The following is a 22,641-nucleotide window of genomic DNA, read 5'->3' as shown; positions in this document are numbered from 1 at the left end:
GAATTGCCTGAAGTAAAAACAGATAATCACTTCCAATAATGTTATATCATTTTATCTTTAATGTACATAGCAAGTTTCATCAATTTTGGTCAAGTCAATTCAGATATATATCTCTAATTAGGAAAGTTTATTAAATATGCAAAATAGAAATTGGCTGAAGTAAAAATGCTTGATGACTTTCAATAATGTTCAATCATAGTATCTTCAATATGCAAACCAAGTTTCGTCAATTTTGATGGACTCAATTCAGATATATATCCCTAATCAGAAAAGTTCATCAAACATGCAAATTATCTTTCACAGCTTATATATCTTGGTGGGATCAACATTTGTAGCAAATCTCATTAGATTGTGTGCAGTCGTTCTCAATGTATATTTTTTTCTAAAATCATTAATTATGCAAATGAGCAAAAAGTAAGAAAGCCACACCCACTAAAAACTAATCAGTTCTTGCCATTTGCAAAGTGAATATATGTACCAGATTTTATTCTGATGTGACGAGCAGCTTTTGACATATCGAGCACATAGACAAACAGACAGACACACACACACACACACACAGACATTCAGACGCACAGATACACAGGCATCGCCGCGGCATAGCTCACAATCCTACTTCCAATGTTGTTGTCCGATTATTTTCAGCTTAATCTAGATCTGTATTTCTTTTAAGTTCTTTTTTTTCAGTTGATAATAACAACATTGAACATTAGGGAGCGAGCGTTTTTAAGCAACGGGGGGGGGTGTCGGAGCAGCGGAGCTCTTCGCAAGCACAGGCGCGCGCAGCGTTGGGATCGAAGAGTGAGGCCGAAGGCCGAACCTCGGGACTGGTACTGCCTTCGGCCTCACACTTCGATCCCAACGCTGTGATCACCTGTGTTCACAGGTAACTTCATGACGGGCTGGTGGGCAAATGCTTTTCGCTATCAACGGGCAAGCGGGCAATATTTCAACATTAGCCGTTCGGTTTTCTTTTACTCGGCGGGCAACATGGAAGCACAATGGGAGTGTTAAGTATTGATTAGGTTGTATTCTGGAGCTTGTCGACTGGGATGAGCATGTTGCGAAGAGAGGAAGGGAAGTTGTTTTGTTTTTGTTTGTTTTTGTTTGTTTGTTTTCAAATCTTAGTGACGGGAGCACTTATGAAAAGTTATCGTGTGCCCCTCCAAATTTGAATTGTGTTCAGAATAGGGTAACATATCATAGCATACTATTAAAACACCTAGTTACATTTTCTTGACAGTACTGATTGGCTGCGTCTGTCAGGGAGAAAAGGACGGAAAAAGTTTTAGAGGTTCTTGAAAATGTACGAAAATGTAAGAACAGTGGGAGAAGGCTCCACTTTTTAGCTCCATCAAGAGAAAGATTACCTCACTGAACAGGAATGGCAACAGTTCTTTCTTATCCGCTGTCGCATTATAACAGACCGTATTTCAATGACTGGCAATTTCAAGCAATAGTGAGCGTAAGTTATCTTTGTATGGATTACTGTAGGCCATGTCACTGACAATGGTTTGTAGCAGTGAGGACCAAACCTGAAAGGGCAATTTTTGGAAAGAGTTCATGTCAACTTTTGTGGGAATGATGTAAAAGCAGTCATTCTTTTGCTGAGGAAGAAGTGAATCGGTCAAATGAACTTTTGTTAGAAATTCTCATGTAATCACATTTTTCAACAAAATGATGGAAAGGCCGTACAAAGCTGAATTAGATGAAGTGATACATCGATATGTAAACTTTGAAGTCTGGATGGATTTCCAAAGCGGCTAGGTGTTTACTGGCGTTCAAGCGTCAGAGAAATTTTACGCACTTCAATCAACACATAAGGACTGACATAGTTCTGACATAGACTATCCACAAACGAAATCAGTCCATTTGAAGCTGAGGATGGAACTGTAGTGTAAGGATTACTCAGACAATCATTTATATCTGATGCGTAGGCTTAGATTATATAGTTAAGAAGTTAGAATTACCGGGAAACTTAATGGATCCGGAAAATTGTTTAGATGCTAACTTCTTTCAGGTGATTCACTTTAAGTTAGCATCGTACCTTTGGAATGTTGTTTTACTTTCTGTGTATCAATAGTGTTTTTATATTCCACTGAAAGCATATTCAAATTTTCAGCCATGAGTTTGTCATCATTGCCTTATTGTGAAACTTGCCTTATATTGTCGACATAAGATTGGTCATATTCATTAAAGCCCCAATAGCTGCGAATTTTATGCAATATTTTCATGATTGCATTTTTCAAACCAAAGTTGGTGCGTGTAAATGTGCTAAGTGAAGGACGTGAAAAGAAGTACCACTGCTCGTTGATGCCTACATATTTTGACAGGCTGAATAATAAACAGGTGCCGCACTCATAAAATGGCGCCCCACGGAAAAGGAAAAAAAAACACAGTATTTCCTGCACGTACACATCGTGATCATACCAGAAACAGGCATGATGTCGTTTACTTGAATGCACAACACACGATGGCCAACATATGTTGCAATCTTTATCTTCTCTGTCATATGGTTAGTTTTTGGAAATGGCGGGAAATCTAAAATGACGTTAAAAATTTGAATTTGTATGCCACTTTCGACACTTATGACAGTGTTATATACTTTTCCAGTCTTTATTGGTTCTTATTCAAAGAAAACTCTTAGAAACCTGAGGATATTTGAGATCGGTTTATTACACATTCGCAGCTCTTCTAGCCTCTTGGTGCTTTAAATCTACATGACTTTTAATCATGTCGTTAAATATGTAATAGCAAAAGGCGCACTGAATGGCTGTGAATATTTTTCCAACAAAACGCTTGCGGTTTTTCCTACCATATTGTCAACTATGATACCACTCAACATCAAAAAGTCTAGGAGGGAATTAGATAGGAATCATGACATTGGCCTATCTCATTTCTATAAGTAATAAAGCAGATTGACAGAACATGTTCGTATGAAAACCTTTAAACATGCAACGTGCCTAATTATACCACTTAGTTGAAAGACGATACTAATCCATGTAGGAAAAACGGTCAAAAGTGAAAGCTACTGGCTCTTTTTAGGCTATGACGGTGTAGTATTTTCAAATGGTGGTAAAAGAACGCCAGTAATCGCAACTTGAAGCTTTTTATTCAGTATTTTTGTTCTGCTCGTCAGCCACGGTTTTGTTCTACTCCTTAAATTTTCACGAAATGAAAAGTACTGGCTTGTCAGCTAGGAAAAGCTATAGATGTATATGTGCGGTATCAGGTTGTTGAACACTAAATTCAAGTTTGAAGTTAAATTCATTTTCCAACAACGATAGTTGTTGAACATTTCATACTTTTGAGTGAAACTCGCACTCAAAGCCAAAACTGCTGAACAGATATATGAAAAAAATACCAAGAAAGCCTACTGCCATTGAACGTTTAAAGTTTGCTTTCGCGTAGTAATTACACACAGGGATAACTAATTAGAAGTCGCAGTTACACATTCAAAATACTCAACCAACCAACATATCATACGATTATCCCCTCAGCTTGGGCGATGAATTCTGCACACAGGCCAGTATTTTTATTCACGTACAGTAAAATTTTGGCAAGTGTATTTTCGGCTTCGAAAAAATGGAAGATATGATCTGCCAACGTTACCCTGCCGACAATACCACCAGTTCCCTTACACACGTACAACATGTGCAAACAAGTTGAAAGCAACAACATTTAGGTGACTTTTGGCTTGAAGAGGAAACTGAATTTTACAGATATTGAACAATACTGGAGTATACTGTTACGTGCAGAGAAAACGAACAAAAGGTGAACTCAGCAGTTAACGTTTAAACAAAATTTATTACGAAAAAAAAACTAATTGCTAAGTCAGGGATAGAGTACAAGCTTTAAAAGTGTACAGACTACTTATCTCAGCTGGGACGGCAAAGCTCCAGTCTCAGAGTTGTAACAGTCAGTTGAATGAATGAACAGTCCTTGCAGGCTTGCAGCTGCACAAAGTCCACAGTATAAATCCAGCGTTGACAGTGAAGGTCTTGAAAAGTCTTGAGAATGACTACTGCTGGAGTTTAGTAACACACAAGAGACACGATCCCAAAAGTCTGACTGGAAGCTGTGCACGTCCCTTTTATAAGGCATATAAGAACAATCTAGAACTTTTATTGACATGCTAATTACTGTTCTAAAATTATCTCCCTTACACAACTAATCAACTTTCCAGAACATTCCAAACATGACTAATTGAATTCAAGGTTGTGAGGTCATCAAGGGCAGTGACCTTGAGAATGTTCTAGACTAATTGAACTCAGGTCATGATGAGTGTGGGGGAAATGACCTACATAACACACCCCCTCTTCAAAAAAAAGAAAATTTTTCAAAGAAAAATCTTTCTTTTACAAATGTAATCTTGAAAAGGATTTAAGTACTCAAATTTTGTTTTACTCTAAAGTAAAATTTCTGAAAGTGAACAACAATAAACTCTAAATACGAGAGAGACAGTCTGCAATTAAATTGTCTCTGCCTTTGATATGTCTAATGTCAAGATTAAACTCCTGTAACATTAAACTCCATCTTAGCAATCTCTGATTTTTGCCTTTAAATTTCTGCAGAAAAACAAGAGGGTTGTGATCAATATTAAACCACTATTGGCTGATTTGAAGAAGTAACATAAACTTCAAAATGCTGTAAAGCTAATATCAAAGATAAACACTCTTTTTCAATTGTAGAGTAGTTTCTCTGGGATTTGTTAAATTTGTGTGAAAAGTAGCAAACAGGATGTCCCATGACTATCTTCTTGCAATTTGTTGTTGGAAAACTTGAAATGGCACTGATTTGGCATAAAGTATGCACGGCAAAGTCCGGTTATTTTTACTGAGTTCGATAAAGTCATTGTTCGGCAAATACTTGGCTTCCTCCTGGAGATATTCCGCTTTCGCAGGATTCAGTCCGTCTGGATGTTGTTCCACTGGATTACTGTCGCAGACATCTTCGTTGTGGTAGATGACGTTCGTCCTCGTTGGAACATCTTGAAACAGGTGTTTATATTCATGGAGCAGTTCTTTCACCTGTTGTTGTTGTTCTGGCTGGAGGTGTGCCAACTTTGTAGACTCCAGCTTCTCCAGGATTTCTGAGTTCTGAAGCTTGACCGAGCCCAGCTTTGAGTTGTAGAGTATTTTCACTCAAGTCAGTTTCAGTATCACTTTCTTCATAATGGCCAGAACTGACTGTACTGACAGGCTTTGTTTTAGTAGGATTATCCCTATCCAAATATGGCTTAAGCATATTTATGTGACATAGCTGTTTTTGTTTTCGCCTGTCAGGTGTTATTATGATGTAATTTAAATCACTCAATTTCTTATCGTTAGATATGGCCCAAAGTAGCGAGCATGGAGTGGTTTGCCAGGAATTGGAAGTAGAACAAGAACCTTTTGACCTGGTTCAAACTTCCGTTTTGAGGTGTTTTTATCATATTGGTTTCATTGACTGCTGAGATGACTCAAGATTTTCTCTGGCTAATTCACATGCTTTAGAGAGTTTTGTACGAAAATCTGACACATATTGCAAAATATTCAGACAATCATCATCGTCTGATAGGAATTTCTCTTTAACGAGCTTAAGTGGGCCACGGACTGTATGTCCAAATACAAGCTCAAATGGGCTAAAACGAAGAGACTCTTGAATTGACTCTCTAACAGCAAAGAGCAGAAAATGAATTCCTTCATCCCACTGCTTCTCTGTGTCAAAACAGTAGGTCCTAATCATGTTTTTCAAAGTTTGATGAAATCGCTCAAGAGCACCCTGACTTTCTGGATGATAGGCGGATGACCTATACTGTTTAATGCCTAGCTGATCCATTACTTGTTGAAAAATACCAGACATAAAGTTGGAGCCTTGATCGGACTGGACACATTTAGGGAGGCCAAATAAAGTGAAAAATTTGACTAAAGCTTTCACTATAGTCTTTGTCTTTATATTTCTCAGTGGTATGGCTTCTGGGAACCGAGTTGATGTACACATTATTGTCAGCATGTACTCATTTCCTGATCTTGTTTTTGGTAGGGGCCCAACACAGTCTATTAGTATCCTACTAAATGGTTCTTGAAATGCAGGAATTGGCTGTAAAGGGGCCTTTGGAATGGTCTGATTTGGCTTTCCTACCATTTGACATGTGTGACAAGTTTTACAGAAATGTGCTACATCCTGCCTGAGATTAGGCCAATAAAAGTGACTGAGAATTTTGTGATAAGTTTTCCTTACTCCCAAATGACCAGCCCAGGGGTTTCATGGGCTAGGCGCAATATTTCAGCACGATAGGGCTTTGGAACAACAATTTGATGTTTTATAGCCCAATCGTCATCAACCAAGACATCTGGAGGTCTCCATTTACGCATGAGAATACCAGATTTTGTATAATAGGAAACAGAGCTATCTGAAGTTTTACCTTCATCATCTACCCTGTCAAACAAAGACAAAATATCTGGGTCTTTGTGTTGTTCTGCAATGAGATTTGATCTAGAAAATGTCTGACTTTGGTCAGCAGAAGTTTTACTGGAAGTTTCAAATCCACGAGGGATAACGGAATGATCCGTGTCAAACACCTGACTGAGAAAGGTGTCATTTAAGTCAACATCTGTGACATTATTTTGAGAGTATTTTGATTCTCGGAAGTTTTCTTTGACATGGCTCGAGTAATGGCACATGAAGGAAATAAATCGGGTATCTCTTGTTCAATTGGCTCTGGATCCTGATCTAAACTAGGATTATCAGTCACAAGTGGATTAGTAATGACCTTGTCCCCAGCAAGGTCGTTTCCAAGAAGAAGGTGAATCCCTTCAAAAGGCAAAAAAGGCCTAATACCTAAAGTCACAGGTCCAGAAACAAAGTCCGAAGACAAATAGACATTATGGAGAGGAACAGGAATAAAGTCATTGCAATCTACCCCTTAATAGAACTTTAGAACCTGAAAATGACTTTTCAGAAAACGGCAGGGTATCTGCCAACAAAAGAGACTGGGAAGCCCGGTATCTCTTAAAATTTTGACAGGGGTAGCGGAAGAGAAATCACTAGAAAGTGATATAAAACCATTATGAATAAATGGCTCGAAAATACCCATAATGCTATCTTGAGAAGAATTGACCTTGACCTCATTAATTGGGGATGAGAGGGGTTTAACCTCAGAAAATGTGTTGCACACATTATTAGACTCTAATTGAGTTGATGAAGAAATAAAGCCGGTGGGCTTAGATCCACTTTGACCACTTGACCTTCACGTTTTCTTTTCAATTTGAAACACTCTGACATTAAATGGCCGTCTTTCTTACAATAATTACAAGAAAGTGTACCAAACTGTTTGTCAGAAGGAGATTGAGACTTGGGATCTGATGATGTGGGAGTGTTACTTGAACTCTGTGAACTGTTGTCATTTGATTTTCTACTGTCCTTTGAAAAATTCTTGGATGAAAAGGAGGAGTTAAATTACCTGCATTGTTTCTGTATGAAAAGGACTGGGATGGTTTGCTGAGAAATGAAGATTGTGGGTCAATGAATAATCATCGGCCAAACGTGCAGCAACCTCAATGTATCTGCCTTTTGTTCATTGATAAACGTCTTGATGTCACTCCGGATGCACCTTTTAAATTCCTCAATCAAAACAAGCTGTCGTAATTTGTCATAATTCTGACTGACCTTTTCAGAAGAACACCAGCGATCAAACAGTTGTTCTTTTGTTCGAGCAAATTCAACATAAGTTTGATCCTTCACCTTCTCACAATCCCTAAATTTCTGACGGTAAGCTTCAGGCACCAACTCATAGCCCTTGAGAATTAATTCCTTCACAGAATCATAATTTGAAGCCTGCTCTACTGACAACTGAATGTAAATTTCTCTGGCTTTACCCACCAAAGCACTCTGCAAAAGCATAGACCAGGACTCCTTAGGCCAATTCAGACTCTGAGCAATTTCTCAAAATGAAGGAAATATTTATCAACATCCTTTTCTTGGAAAGGGGGAACTAACCTGAAATGCTTAGTGATGTCAAACTTGTCTGAAGGAAGAATTTTCCTGATTGTCCAAGCTCTAAACGTCTCATTTCTAACTGTAGTCGATGTTCTTCCAATTCTCTCCTTTTCTCTCTGTCTTTCTTCCATTTGTAATTCTTTGTCTTTCATTTGTAATTCTTTGTCTTTCATTTGTAATTTTTCCTGCCTTTCCCTTTCTTCCATTTGCAATTTTCCTTTTCTAATTCCAATTTCTTAAGCTCCAAATCTGCCTGTATTTCTAATTCTAATTTTTTGAGTTCGAAGGAAGACTCAGGCTCATAATCTTTTAAGGCAGACTCCTCAAAATGGCCAGAATTAACTAAATGTTTTGCAATCTTGAACTGAATTTCTCGCTTGCGCATAGATCTTTTGACATCTACTTTAAGGAAATTGCCAGTGCTATGAGGTTGTCTTTTCTGAGGGAATTAAATGTGTCCTGATCAAGGTCATCCATTTCCTCTGGTTTAAATTCCGCCATGATTAAATTTCGCTGAGTTCACAGAATACTGTAGTTTTTAAAAAGGCAGGCAAAATGTTGTCAAACGGCTCAAAATATTCGTATCCCGGACGAGCCCCCAATTTGTTACGTGCAGAGAAAACGAACAAAAGGGTGAACTCAGCAGTTAACGTTTAAACAAAATTTATTACGAAAAAAAACTAATTGCTAAGTCAGGGATAGAGTACAAGCTTTAAAAGTGTACAGACTACTTATCTCAGCTGGGACGGCAAAGCTCCAGTCTCAGAGTTGTAACAGTCAGTTGAATGAATGAACAGTCCTTGCAGGCTTGCAGCTGCACAAAGTCCACAGTATAAATCCAGCGTTGACAGTGAAGGTCTTGAAAAGTCTTGAGAATGACTACTGCTGGAGTTTATAGTAACACACAAGAGACACGATCCCAAAAGTCTGACTGGAAGCTGTGCACGTCCCTTTTATAAAGGCATATAAGAACAATCTAGAACTTTTATTGACATGCTAATTACTGTTCTAAAATTATCTCCCTTACACAACTAATCAACTTTCCAGAACATTCCAAACATGACTAATTGAATTCAAGGTTGTGAGGTCATCAAGGGCAGTGACCTTGAGAATGTTCTAGACTAATTGAACTCAGGTCATGATGAGTGTGGGGGAAATGACCTACATAACAATACCATTGTGTCTAATTAGCCTACAGCCAATTGAACAGAGAGAGAGAGAGAGAGAGAGAGAGAGAGAGAGAGAGAGAGAGAGAGAGAGAGAGAGAGAGAGAGAGAGAGAGAGAGAGAGAGAGAGGGAGAGAGAGAGAGAGAGACAGACAGACAGACAGACAGACAGACAGACAGACAGACAGACAGACAGACAGACAGACAGAGACGGAGAGACAGAGAGTAAAGTTATGGTTCCTCCTTCAAGCAAAAGTTTTACTCTTTCAATAATATGGAATCGCAGTGAAACACTAACACAGCAGATGAAGTATTGCAAGCAGTTCCCTCTTTTTATAGAGAGATAAGATATCGTCACGCAGGATGGGCATGGCTCTGCTGAATTTCGTGTCAGGTGATGACGTCAGCAACGATAACACGAGAATCTAAGTCGCATAACTTGACAACGTCAGTATTCTGCAGTCCGTGACTGGCACTGTTTGAATTTATCAATCAAAGGTTAACTGAGGACAAAGTCTACTTATCCTCAACTGTCTCGTCCACTCATCACAGTTATCTCCACTCCACACTCAACGCCTGAGGCCTTGTCAAGTTTCTCCGCGCAATCGCACACCAGGTAAGAATTCGTCACAAAGAGACTTCACTTTTTACAGAAGACGATTTTTAGAGTTGATTGAACACGACTGATTTCTGTCTGGGGTGAACAAGGGATTAAAATATGCCACATTTCATTTTTAAGTCGATTCATCGTTTAATTAATAACAAACTCTAGCCGCCATTTTCTACTTGATAAAGCTTAATTATATATTCAGACAAAAGTTGCTTCATAATTTTGAAGTTTAACTTCAAAATGTGGCCTTCTTTCTGTTTAAAACTTTTGATTCTTTGTCGGAGTTTTTTCCTGTGTGGCGCACTTCGCCCGGTGGTTCCGTTAACCACAATTAACTATTTTGTCTCGTTTATCGGCGAAAGGTTAAAGTCGTCGGGTGCATTGTGTAACCTGAATTGTTTAGTTATTTACGATATGTTCACCTCATCATTCTGAACCACCATAGGGACGTTTGTGCCACATCACTCGCCATATCTGAGTCTTACAAATGGTTTGATAAATTTGGTAATGTCGCTTCTCACTTCCAAACGTTAAAGAATCGGCCAGCTAGTTGCATCATCGGAATACCTCCAAGGACTGCAGTTTGGAAACCACTCATTTCTGTATCGTTCAGAAAATCTCCCACTGTCATTAACAAATTCGCAGTGAATGTTTCATCGTATGAATCACTTATTGAACACATATAGGCTACCTTAACATATTGACAAGATATCAGGAAAGCATTATATGGAGATCGAGCTTCGTTAGAAATGTTTCGAAGGAATTAAATGGAGTTATTTTCACCCACAATGATATGTACACCACCTAGCAGCATACAATTATTTGGGTTAATGATTGACGGTGTCTGTGATAACATCTCCATCGTTAAGAAGTCGATCACTGAACACACCATCAGTTTACAAAATAGAAAGAAAATATTTGAAGAGGTATATGTCGTGGAAATGAAGATAGCGAATTTATATATATATATATATATATATATATATATATATAAATTCGCTATCTTCATTTCCACGACATACACCTCTTCAAATATATATATATATATATATATATATATATATATATATATATATATATATATATATATATATATATATATATATATATAGTCTCTCTACCTGTAATTTTTGCAATATGATGAAAGTCGTATGTGGTCATTGGCTCGTTTTCTTTTTTCTGCTCTGTCATTTGTGTTCGTCTGTGTCGATAGAGGATCAAGGCAAAAGAGTTAAAAAAAGGGAAAGAACAAGTATTTCTCTACATCTCATCATTTAATCATATAGTGTCTTTTGATATATCTTCTCTAATCAGATAGTGTCTTTTGGTATATCTTCTCTAATCATATAGTGTCTTTTGATATATCTTCTCTAATCAGATAGTGTCTTTTGGTATATCTTCTCTTTTTTAAAGTAGTGTTTCTTGATTTTCATAGAAAAAATCGTCTCATATTTAATGCCTGTGTTCAACTTATGAACACAATCTGTAAAGAGCAAAATAGTCACACTCTATTTAATTTGCTTCACAAAGCAGTAGGAGGGTCCGACACAGAAAACACGAGTGTTTCTATAAGGAAGGTTAGGTCCACTATTCGGCGGGTGCTCCTACAAAATATTGTCGTTGATAACTGAATTCCAGTGTGGAGTACAACTACTTGACAACAATGATATCGCATATGCGTTGAATTAGCAAAGGATAAGACTTTGTATTTCGACATACTCTAGGAGGAGGAAGATGAAGACAGTCTGCTGGTTTTCTTAATTCTAGAGTAAAAATAATACTGGCTATATTATCGATAGTTAGAGTAGTCATGTCCTCATGAGTGCCTAGACACTGCAACCCTAATATAACGGCTGTGAGTCGTTTTCATCCGAATGTACTATGCTGCCGTAGACATTCCTGTATATCATCAACGAGACACTCACGATCGAATTCCATGACTGGGAGTTCAAAAAGTAATCGATTCTTTCGTTTGTATTGTTGTAGCGATAATATCACAGTCTCTTGAGGCGTTATTAGTTATAACAAGAGTTTAATATGTTTATTTTTTTCAAAAAAATGTATATATATGGACATCTCTGATAAAAATATAACATTTGTGTCATCACAGTATACTTACATGAATACCTAACTGAATAATGTTTAGAATCTATGCCATCAGTTAGTGCAGTTGCAGTATTGCACTCAATGTGTACGACATTTTGTTGGCAACACTGTGAACGCGCATTGCCATACACGGGGATTTAAAGGCATGCATGATGGCACAGCACGGTACACATTGGGGCAATACTGCAACTACAACAATTTAGTATAGATTCTGCACAGTATTCAGGTTTCCAGTGAAGTCAGTTACTCTTATATATATATATATATATATATATATATATATATATATATATATATATATATATATATATATATATATATATATATATATATATATATATATATATATATATATATATATATATATATATATATATATATATATATATATATATATATATATATATAATATGATATTACATTACATTACCAAATTTTCGTGTATATAATCTGTTGATGGCATACAAATTTAAACTCTGATTATGATAATAGCGCCATACAGCCGTGTGACAGTATATTGTTCGATTTATCGTTGTAACGCTGCCAAGACATTACCTTTCAGGGGTCGTTGTTTTACTTATGTACGTGAACTTGAACACTGATCACAATGTCACGGTGCACATGTTCAATACTAGATTGTAGGAGAATATTTCATCCTTGTGGTGCGCTAAACGCATATATATCTTTTGCGCCAAGGCAGGCGTAGCACATCGCCTATTTGCAAGTAAACCTCTAATGTACATTTTCCTGCTGTTATGCTGTTTAATATGATTCTATCACGCTGCTGCTACGTTTAACTGATTCATCACGAACACAACGAGATGGCAAACCATATGCGTACAGCATCACACTTCAATAATCCCTTACATTAGCATGCATAATATCGTATCATCGATGATGATAGTGTCACGGTCTGGTATATGAATTTACTTCCCCATCTGCGCCTAACAGTTCCCCTTGTAACAGGATGGCCACACCTTACGCATTAAACACCTGAAATCATATTATTCACGGTTTTTTCCTATTGCATGCTCTGGTGCCTAACAGTCCTATAGCTGATTCTGAATGTCGCGGGCAAAATTTCAAACTTTTGCAATCTATAAATATTTCAGAATCAATAACTCTCTCGGTGTTTGCCTCTTGCCTCTACAACATCTTTTCTCTGTCTCCATCTAGACTTAAAACGCTATAATGGGTGATGCAGACGAACAGCAAGTGCCACCGCCTTACTCATATCCCCCACCCCAGGGAGCATACCCACCCCCACCCCATGGGTACTACGCACAACAGCCATACGGTGTTGTGTACGCACCGCAGCAGCCGCCGCCTACGACGGTCGTAATTGACCGATCAGCCGAGCAGGAAGCCCAGATACGACAAGCAGAGGTAAGGATAAACTTTGTAGGGATGAACCATTACACCTTACGATGGGCAGGTCAGAATACTGTTGCTTTCACCCAAGTTTGACGATTCTTTCCAGATTTGACAATTATTTTCAGATTTTGCGTAGCATACATATTCCCCCAGGAATTCCAAATTATCTCGGCCAACTGCCATTCAATTTATATTTGCAAATGCAACAAGGGTGCAACTTTTGATACTCTATTTTACGCTATTCTTGACAATACCCTCCCCATGGTCCTGTGGACGATCCCTCATTAGAGGAGGTAACAAAAGAAACAAGCGAACAAAACGCATCAACTGTAGAATAATTCATTTATTAATGAAACAATTACAATTGAATGAAAATTTGATCGAGTCAAAATCGTGAAAATCTAACTGATTTGAATGATTAAGTGGAAGTAAGTAAAATGCCTAATGATGAAGTTAAAGATTAACCATGCATCCTTTACTGTTCTTCCTTGATTCAAGACTTAGTTGAATTCTACCTTCTTTTACAGGCAGAGAGAGATGACGCAAAGCGGAAGATGAACATGGCCTGCTGTCTTGCCTTGCTGTGCTGTTGTTGCAACTAATATTGTAATTGGAAAATCCGTCATTTGTGAACCGATCGAGCGCCATGGCAACCAATAGACGAGAGGATATCACCATATTGCAGTGTTAGAAATATTTGACAATGACTGTAAATAGAACGGTTTTCTGAAAGATATACAAAAACCGTGCACACTTGTACTGATTATTAAAATATTTTATTGTGCTACATGTCCAAGTTCTCTATTCAACTCATAACTTTTAAATACATCACAAAGTTCTAGAATGTGCCATCAACATATTTTGAAATAAAAATTTGAATTTTATGAAAGGTTTTATAAGGAATTCCTAGACTGTTTCATCAAAGTTTCCATTTCTGTCGTTTTTAGATCGATCAAATGTGACCTAATTTCATAATTGTTCTGATTACTGAATATTATATCATACCAGTATATTGATGTCGCAAATACAGCGATCTGATTGGTCGAGATGCGAAAAGAAGCGTGGTATATTGGTGATATACCACGGCTGGTATACGCGCGAGCTCTCAGCTTGAGCAAAAATCCGTTTTTGACTTTCCAAGCCAGAATTTTAACATATTGTTATGATATAATAGCAATAAATCACACACAGCGACGGTATACCACGAGATTTTGACCAGTTCACGTCGTGAACTGGTCAAAATTTCGTGGTATACCGTCGCTAAGTGTGATTTATTGCTTAACTAATCAATGATAATGGGCCCTGTGATTCAATAACGCAATACAGTATTATATGTGTTTTTCTGAAGGTTTTTCAGGCATCATTGAAATGAACATAGGTCCATAATATTTACATCTGACTGGTTGGCGTTTACAATGCGAGACTTACTTTTTTATTTATGATTATTCTAGAAACCTATGACGATTGTCTGAACCTTTAATGAGGCAGTAGTCAAGATAAAATCGTTATGATGATTAACGATTATCGAATCTTACGTTGTATTTTATTTAATTGTATACCAGTGGGCGTGTCTAGGGATTAGAGGTCGACAAAAATCCTGCAGAGTCTTCTTGCAGTATTTGGCATTTTATTAATTTACACAGAAAAAAACTGTATGAATTTTATTTTAAAGAAAAGCAAGTAGCCTAGTGATTGTTACAACTTGGACAAACAATACTTTTAATGAGTAAATACATAGTTTAGAATATACAATGCATAATTTAGTAAATATTTCTCTCTGTTATTTAACTGTTTTAATAAATATTGTTGTGATAATAATTGATTGAGTGATGCTCGTTCTTTCATTTTGTCACGAGAAAGACTGCATGTAGATTTTGACCGCTCTATGCCGGATGTAACAAACACATAAACGTCACAATACTTGGTATTTGATGTGTAGAGGCATTCTCAGAGGCAAACAGCTGGTTGGAGGAGACCCTAATTACGATAGACTAAGTGACCAGTGGTCTATTCTAGTTCCTTATCGTAAACCCGCCTACCCTGTACCGATTTACCTGTCACTGAAGGAGTGTCAATTCAGTGATTTCAAAATTCCCGGATGGACCCCCTAAAGATAAACAAACAATCAAACCAAAAACCCCCAAAAAACAAAAACAAACAAAACCAAACAAAAACAATTACAGTGGAAAATCGAAGGCCGTGTACGACTTCAATTGCTTTCCCATGCCTTCTACATTACGAGTCTTATGTTCAGTCTGCTGTGACCCACACAAAGGGACATGAATAATCAAACAGTTTTTGAATCGATCAAAGCAAAACTGAATACGAAGATGAAGATGTTCCAAATATCACAAATAAATCACTATTACAATATATAAATGAGCCGTTTGAGTCAAATTAAAAATACTCTTAAAGCCTCCCCTGTCATGTGCCATGAGATGACACCCCTTAAATGACATTGACCAAGCGCTGGCCGAGGGAGTTTCCATTTAGATAAAAATAAGGCTAGGCAGAGACAGCTCCATAATGCAACCAGATAGAGGGACATCCGGGTCACATTTGAGTAAAGCTGCACTTTTCAGGAAAAGTAGGTCAATTACCGTGTGTGGTGATGAGGTCATAGATATATATTAAGGGGTGTGGGACTAATTATCTAAATATGTCATTACAACATACAGCATTAATCTAGAGGGTCGTGAGTGTCGTAGATATTTCAATGTTTATGGTTGTCCTGCAGCGATTTCAGTTTATAATTAACGAACAAAGTAAATCGATAGAGCAGAAGTCAACTCCGCATTCCGAGCATAAGCCTAGGTGTACGACATATTAATGTGGGTGTAGAAATGGGACAGTGTGAGGGTGTGAGCGTTCCTGTTTACGTCGATGTAGGTTTTCACAAATGAAAGTCCTCCTTTTTCTGTTGTTTTTTTCTTTTTAATTGCTTGATATTGCGCGACAAAGTAGTAACTATAGAGCTCAACTAATGCCAAGTGGAAAATTGTGCAACGGTTGAGTTAAATCTGCGATGAAACAGCGTGTTAGTAATTGTTGACCAATATATCTTATCGTGTGCTATTAAATGTTATGGTAACTATTTTACATGTTGCTTGTGGCATCACTCCTGAACGCGAAGTATCATGGAATGTGAACACATTAACTGCTTCATTCGAAGTCACTGTTGATGTCAATGCTCTTTCTGACACTGCTACTCTCAAAATCATGTCGAAAATGTGAGTGTTCCACACAGCGTGTACATGTCTTGTGTTGTTAGTGTTGACGACTATGAACCGGATATAGAATTCATTTGTCAACAATGACATCGCATATCACAATGTGTTGTGTTGGTAAGACTCAGATACTATGTCTTTCAATATACGTTATGTTGAAAGAGAAACACTCCTGTTTTAGAAGAAAAATGAAAACATCGAAAATTTATATTTAATATCCCTTCTTAACTTTTACAATTATGTAAGTGACAATTTCATATACTCTTACAGTAAGGCAATACGCGCCTCAAAATTGAAAGACAAACTTTTGCTCCATTTTTACGAAGGGTATATTTAACCACTCCCTTTACAATCAGGGTCCAGCATGCAAAATTTGGTGCTAGAGAAACAACTCAATACTTACCGACACTCGAATTTCAAAATGGCCGCCAACCCTGTGTTAATTCTATCGGGAAAAAATCCGATTTAATTTTATTTGCTCCATAGCTTCAAAATGAGCCCCCCACAAATGGTAGACCAAAAGATGTATTTACATGTAAAAGTTTGAGAGACCGACTATCTGTCAATGAGGTTCATCATAGCTTCATGATAAAAGGTGTTTAACGGAATGCTCTTTGCAACTTCTGCTTACATATAAACCTTTCTTATCTTTTACTTGTTTACGTAGATTCACAAAGACTGAAGTGCCACCATGGCAGACCAGCAACCTCCACCACCATATTACCCTTACCACCAACAACCCCCACAGGCCGGTTACTACGCACCTCCTCCCCAAGCACACATCGTATACGCCCCTCAGCAACAAGCACCGTCCCACACAGTCGTGATAGACAGATCAGCGAATGCAGACGCACAGATACGTCAGGCTGAGGTAAATTGTCAATGTATTGTACAGGTGTATTATGATGGGCTCCTTTTCAAGGTCCGATGACTGTAACTTTCGTCTATGGCCATGCAAGTTTTTGTAATAGGTCAAGTGCCCACAGCGTGTTAATACCATGTAGTCAACTTGTTAAAATAAACTGTATATGTTTGTCCTTCATGTTTATACTTTAAATACTCACTGACAGATTCAGGTCGGAACTTGAATTAAATTGTCGACAATAACGATGGAAGTCAAACATTAACACTGACACTTTTCATTGGCCAACGAAATACTGAATATTTTAAAAGGGTCCAGGAGGAAGATCAAGGAAATTCACTTAAAGGAATACTGTCACCTGTTCCAAGTTTGCCACAGTTACCATGGGAAGAGAAAATCTAACCAATCACAGATTTTAAGCGGGTGGCCGCTTTTAAAACAGCGCCCTCACATGGGCATTTTGAATACCAAGGAACGCCCCTTTGACCATATATGGGCATACTTAGATTACAGGTGACTGTATTCACTTCATAAATGGAACAGAAATGCTGAAACACTCTCAAAGTTGAAGTTAAAGGAGGGGAGTCTTCAGAACTGCGCCTGTGCGACTTTCTTGTTTACAAACAATGTACTTCCTGCTCGATAGCTAGATGCTTCCAATCAACATCAACATTTACATTTTACGCTGTAGATAATGACAAACCTGTTTTAACTTTCATCAATCGCCAATGTACCTTAGATACAGGTTTCCATTGGTTGTGTGGGTCCCATGCGGCCTTTGGGAGTAGTTTCGAAGACCCCTCCCTTTAATGTAGCTTGAAAACAACAAAAAGACTCGATTAGCATGATGAAGGAATGCAGGAAATAGCTAACAATGGATGGGGATCGAGACAAGCGTTTGTCTGTGTTCAGATTTGCTCGACCGACCGATAAATCAGTATATGTCTTGAACTCCACCCAATTCTTTGCTATAGAGAGTGAATAAGTACATAATTACTCTGGCTTTCTTGGAAAGAAAACACAGGAAATGGGCGTATGGTGACTGTTAAGTGAAATAGATGGGATTGATCGAAATGAAGACGCAATATTGTTTCCAAAAAGTAGATCCACTCTGTACTAAAACAACAATGATACTATCACCAATTTTTTTTTTGTACACGGGCTTAACCTACTTATAGCATCTTGGTGTCTTTATATGTTCAGTGAACGATTGAAGTTTCCAGAATGGCTTATTATTAAACGAAGGTGGTATTCGATGATCCTAGAAGCACAATAATAAACAGCTTTTGCAAATATACCTGATAATAAATAGCGTTTTGATTCGAAAGAATGCAACATACTGCGCTTGTGATACTGTATCAGTTTTGTACAGATTGTCCTGTCATGACATATAGCCCTCAACGACTGTAGCTGTCCTATAATGAACATAGAGAGTGAAGTATGTTGTAACTGATTAAAATAATGGGGTGGTTATTCCCCCTTGTTTAATGTTTGTCTTTACACATATTCACACCCAAAATATTGAAAGATCAAACTTTCTTGAGTTTGAAGACATCACTACGATTCACACGATGAGATTGAAATACTTTAGATCAACAATCCGTGCCGTAGAAGTCGCTCCCACGCAAGATCAAAAGTATTTCTAACAGAAATGTATTCAAAAAACGGTGAAAGCTTACCTATAAGACAATTGACCAACACATATCTGATTTTATTGTTATTTATTATTATTTATGTCGGTATTGTATACATATATAAAAGAACCTAGGATTTCACTCCAGCTATCTCCTTTTGCAAATGTGTACATTTTTACTATGTACATACAATTTGCCATCTAACACAGTTAAGTATAACAATCTATCTGTAAACCTTTTGTTAGGGACACAGACCCTACTTGTTTATTGAGAACTATTTCCATGGCCCTCACCTGATCTGAGATCACTTTTGTCTTCTCTCTTGCACATGTCTACATTAAATCTACTGACTTCTGGTGAAATAAAATTCACTTCACTTTAAGTTTAATATTTTCTGTTATTGCAAATTTTCGCAGAGGGAGAGAGATCGAGCCAACACTATGTGTACAGCAGCATGCTGCCTGGCCTTGCTGTGTTGTTGCTGCAACTAAACCTCACCGACAGGAATTTACGTTTGGTTACCACAACTGACAAGTCGAAGCACCTCGGACAGCAGACTATTTTCTTGAGATGGATTCTCCAAGACTAGAGCTCCGATAAATTACGTTGATCAGATAACGCAAAGGAAACAAAATTGAAATCGCCCAGGGATATTTACGAGTTTTAAATAGGGTATTTACATATTGGCTGTCTCCAGAGAGCAAATGTCAAAAAGAGTACTGGCAAATACGGCTTTAATTTAAAGACAGAATACCTGCATAATATTCTCATCATTGAAAGTTAAAGATGATTTTTATAATATTGTTGAAGTAGTTATTTTTTCCTATTTTCATCATGTAATAGAATTCTAGCTAACATTTTTTAGAGTAAGAAATAGCAGCAAGGCTAGCATTGGGCCGGGATCAGACGGGCCATATTACAATTCAACACCGTCCTTGGGAATATGTTGTATTGAATGATAATAAAAGGCTACCTAAGATAGCAAATTAGTAAAGGAAGACTCGACGCATATTTTTCAGATGCGTCGATCAATAGATTATTCGTTTCTTTTTGGTGTATATACACTCCACATATATCACTTAATGATATGATCTATACAACTCAGTCAGGGAGATTTTGGTTTCTTCTGAGGATGAAGGACGTAAAATTACAAAAAATACTCAATGTTATTTGATCGACTTTTCCTTGAAGTACATTTATCATAAAGTTTGTATCATCAGTAATTGTTAATCTGTACATCGATAGTACATCGATAGTCTTCTATGAGCTACATCGACCATGGTTGTTCCGATAAGAATTGTATGGCGTCAACCAATCCAGCATTTAACATTTAGTCATCCGATTTTGATTTTGATTGGCTAAAAATCATTTCGTTGGTATTTTTGAAAGGCTCTTCACCTTAGATAGTTAAATTATGCATCAATTATGCAATTATTCACATCGCCATAAAAGTTCCAATACTGCCAAATAAATAACCATGAGAGAGATTTTTGTGTTCCGCAGATTCTGTTTTAATCACAGCCTGTCGTTCAACCTAAACAGCCTTGGATGTCTGGCATGAGAGTCCACCATCATATTCATTGACTCTGCAGAAATTGCTTATGAGGTTATTAAACTTTCGAACATTGCTAGTATTGCCTTCATTTTCCATGGCATTTACAATAAATACATGTGAACCATCATATTCATTGACTCTGCAGAAATTGCTTATGAGGTTATTAAACTTTCGAACATTGCTAGTATTGCCTTCATTTTCCATGGCATTTACAATAAATACATGTGAACCATCATATTCATTGACTCTGCAGAAATTGCTTATGAGGTTATTAAACTTTCGAACATTGCTAGTATTGCCTTCATTTTCCATGGCATTTACAATAAATACATGTGAACCTTAAATTAAAAAGAAATTGATAACAAGAAGATGACGTTTCAAATGTTTCCTGCTTTTATGCCTGAGTAATGTTCTATTTGACCTCGAGAGGGCGATATTGCATCAGGTTGAGCATGGCTTCCCCCTGCTCACTTTCCTATTCAAGCCATTCCAGAGATGTTTATTCTTTTGTTATGCACTGTTAGATGTACTCAGTATCTTAGTATATCAAGAGGACAATGCTGGCAAAATAGAGCTGTGCACACCGTCTTCCTGTACCGGTAACTTTACCAGCGCTTTGCAGTGACGCTCGCGAAATGAGATGTAGAAGTGGGAAAAATTCATTTCATCACAATATGAAAAAAAATCAATAAAGTTTACAGAAAACAGAGAAGATAATACTTTAGTGCAGAAACAGGCCGTTGCTCAGAGAAATAGTAGTAATTTTTAAAGTTGTTGTATATATTTATAATTCAAGAATATTAATGGAAATGTACACTCAGAGTTTATTAATAAAAATGAGAACGCTGTGTACCATCTTGTCGGTTGGTGGCGTATGTCATTTCTGCACTACTATATTGTTTTAGCATAAGGTCATAAGGTATCGCACACCTTAAAGTAGTTTACCTTCATAAATAACTAACTGACCAACAAAATATAAGAATCTCTTCAAGAACTATCAGATCAACATCTTTATTTGCATATTCTTAATTACGGGCATGACAAACGCCTTCACAAAATACTCGCTGGGTACTGGGGTGGCGTCTACAGTCCTTTTAACTTTTAATAACATATACATTTCCAATCATCTTGGCATACGAAAACATGACAAAAATCTGATCGACTTACACCAAATCAGCCTAAGTCGTACCCACATCTATACCTGACCCTCTAAATTAGTAACCGACTCCTGTCCCAGCAAACGTGAAAATGATTCATCTCTTGGTTTGTGTCACTCTATACGCTGTGTTAACCCGATTCGTGTCTTTCTTCCCAAGTGATATTTTAAACCAGTTGTCAGAATCCTCAAAAAAATTATATTTCACTTTCTCGATAAACTAGCGTACTTGGACGCGATAAATCCCACGCAATTTCACTCGATTTGACGCCAAGAAATACCAGCACGGAATCAACAACATGGCCTTACTCGTTTGTAACACATTTAAAAAAATCCACCAAAATAACTTATCCTCCTCATAGAGGTATTCTGTCTCAGCTATTATTATCGTTTTAATTTATTCAAAGCGTCGGACAAGTGATAATTTGTACTGTATCTTTTCTAATGTCGGTAGACATCAAAGTAGGCCCAGCTTATTGTATGTCATCTCACTGTGTTCTCTATTGAGTCGGCATCCAACATAGCAACCATGTACAAGACACTCAGAAAGGCAGAGTCATTAATTGACAAGCAGAGACTCGGACAGATGCAGAGACACTCACAGAAAGACTCGGACAGATGCAGAGACACTATCACAGACAGACTCACAGAGAGATGTAGAGACACTCACAGACAGACGCACGGAGAGATGCAGATACACTCTCACAGACAGACTCATGGACCCACTCAGAGGAACACTCTAATGTACCAGCGGCTGGGTCGTAAGGCCTATCCATGGTTTCGTATTTAATCAATAAACAAGTTCCAGTTCTACATCATCACTCCAGAGTATTTACATATTTACTCATCGCATTATGATACAGTCATGATTAAGAGCGCTGTGGATGGAAAAATGCACTGAAAAGATAGTGACGAATTGAAAGCGATCGTGAACTCAGTTTCTATTATCTACTGTTTGCTGTCTTTGGGCA

General features: G+C 37.5%; 1 protein-coding gene across 2 annotated transcripts; it reads left to right on the top strand.

Annotated features, from left to right (window-relative positions):
* The first annotated feature begins 9,596 nt into the window (after positions 1–9,596).
* LOC139123205 (cysteine-rich and transmembrane domain-containing protein 1-like) lies at positions 9,597–21,373 on the top strand. Of its 2 annotated transcripts, none has more exons than XM_070689310.1 (3): positions 9,597–9,762; positions 17,131–17,334; positions 19,376–21,373. In XM_070689310.1, exons 2-3 carry the CDS (start codon positions 17,155–17,157, stop codon positions 19,448–19,450), a joined length of 255 nt encoding a protein of 84 aa, XP_070545411.1. In that variant the 5' UTR covers positions 9,597–9,762; positions 17,131–17,154; the 3' UTR covers positions 19,451–21,373. The 2 variants fall into 2 exon arrangements, with proteins under 2 accessions (XP_070545411.1, XP_070545410.1); XM_070689309.1 differs by lacking the exons at positions 17,131–17,334; positions 19,376–21,373 and adding exons at positions 13,039–13,248; positions 13,764–15,054 and having other exon boundaries at positions 9,676–9,762.
* Positions 21,374–22,641: the final 1,268 nt, after the last annotated feature.

Source organism: Ptychodera flava, chromosome 22 (assembly GCF_041260155.1).
Source record: "Ptychodera flava strain L36383 chromosome 22, AS_Pfla_20210202, whole genome shotgun sequence".
In the NCBI taxonomy this organism is placed as follows: Eukaryota; Metazoa; Hemichordata; class Enteropneusta; family Ptychoderidae; genus Ptychodera; species Ptychodera flava.
The sequence above is the reverse complement of the archived record's forward strand: the minus strand, read 5'-3'. Positions and strand labels throughout refer to the sequence as shown.

Excerpts from the sequence above, each read along its gene's own strand:
- LOC139123205 (XM_070689309.1), top strand. The coding sequence starts at position 13,054 with ATGGGTGATGCAGACGAACAGCAAGTGCCACCGCCTTACTCATATCCC. Across the intron at positions 13,249-13,763 it reads CCCAGATACGACAAGCAGAG|GCAGAGAGAGATGACGCAAA; the intron begins GTAAGGATAAAC and ends CTTCTTTTACAG.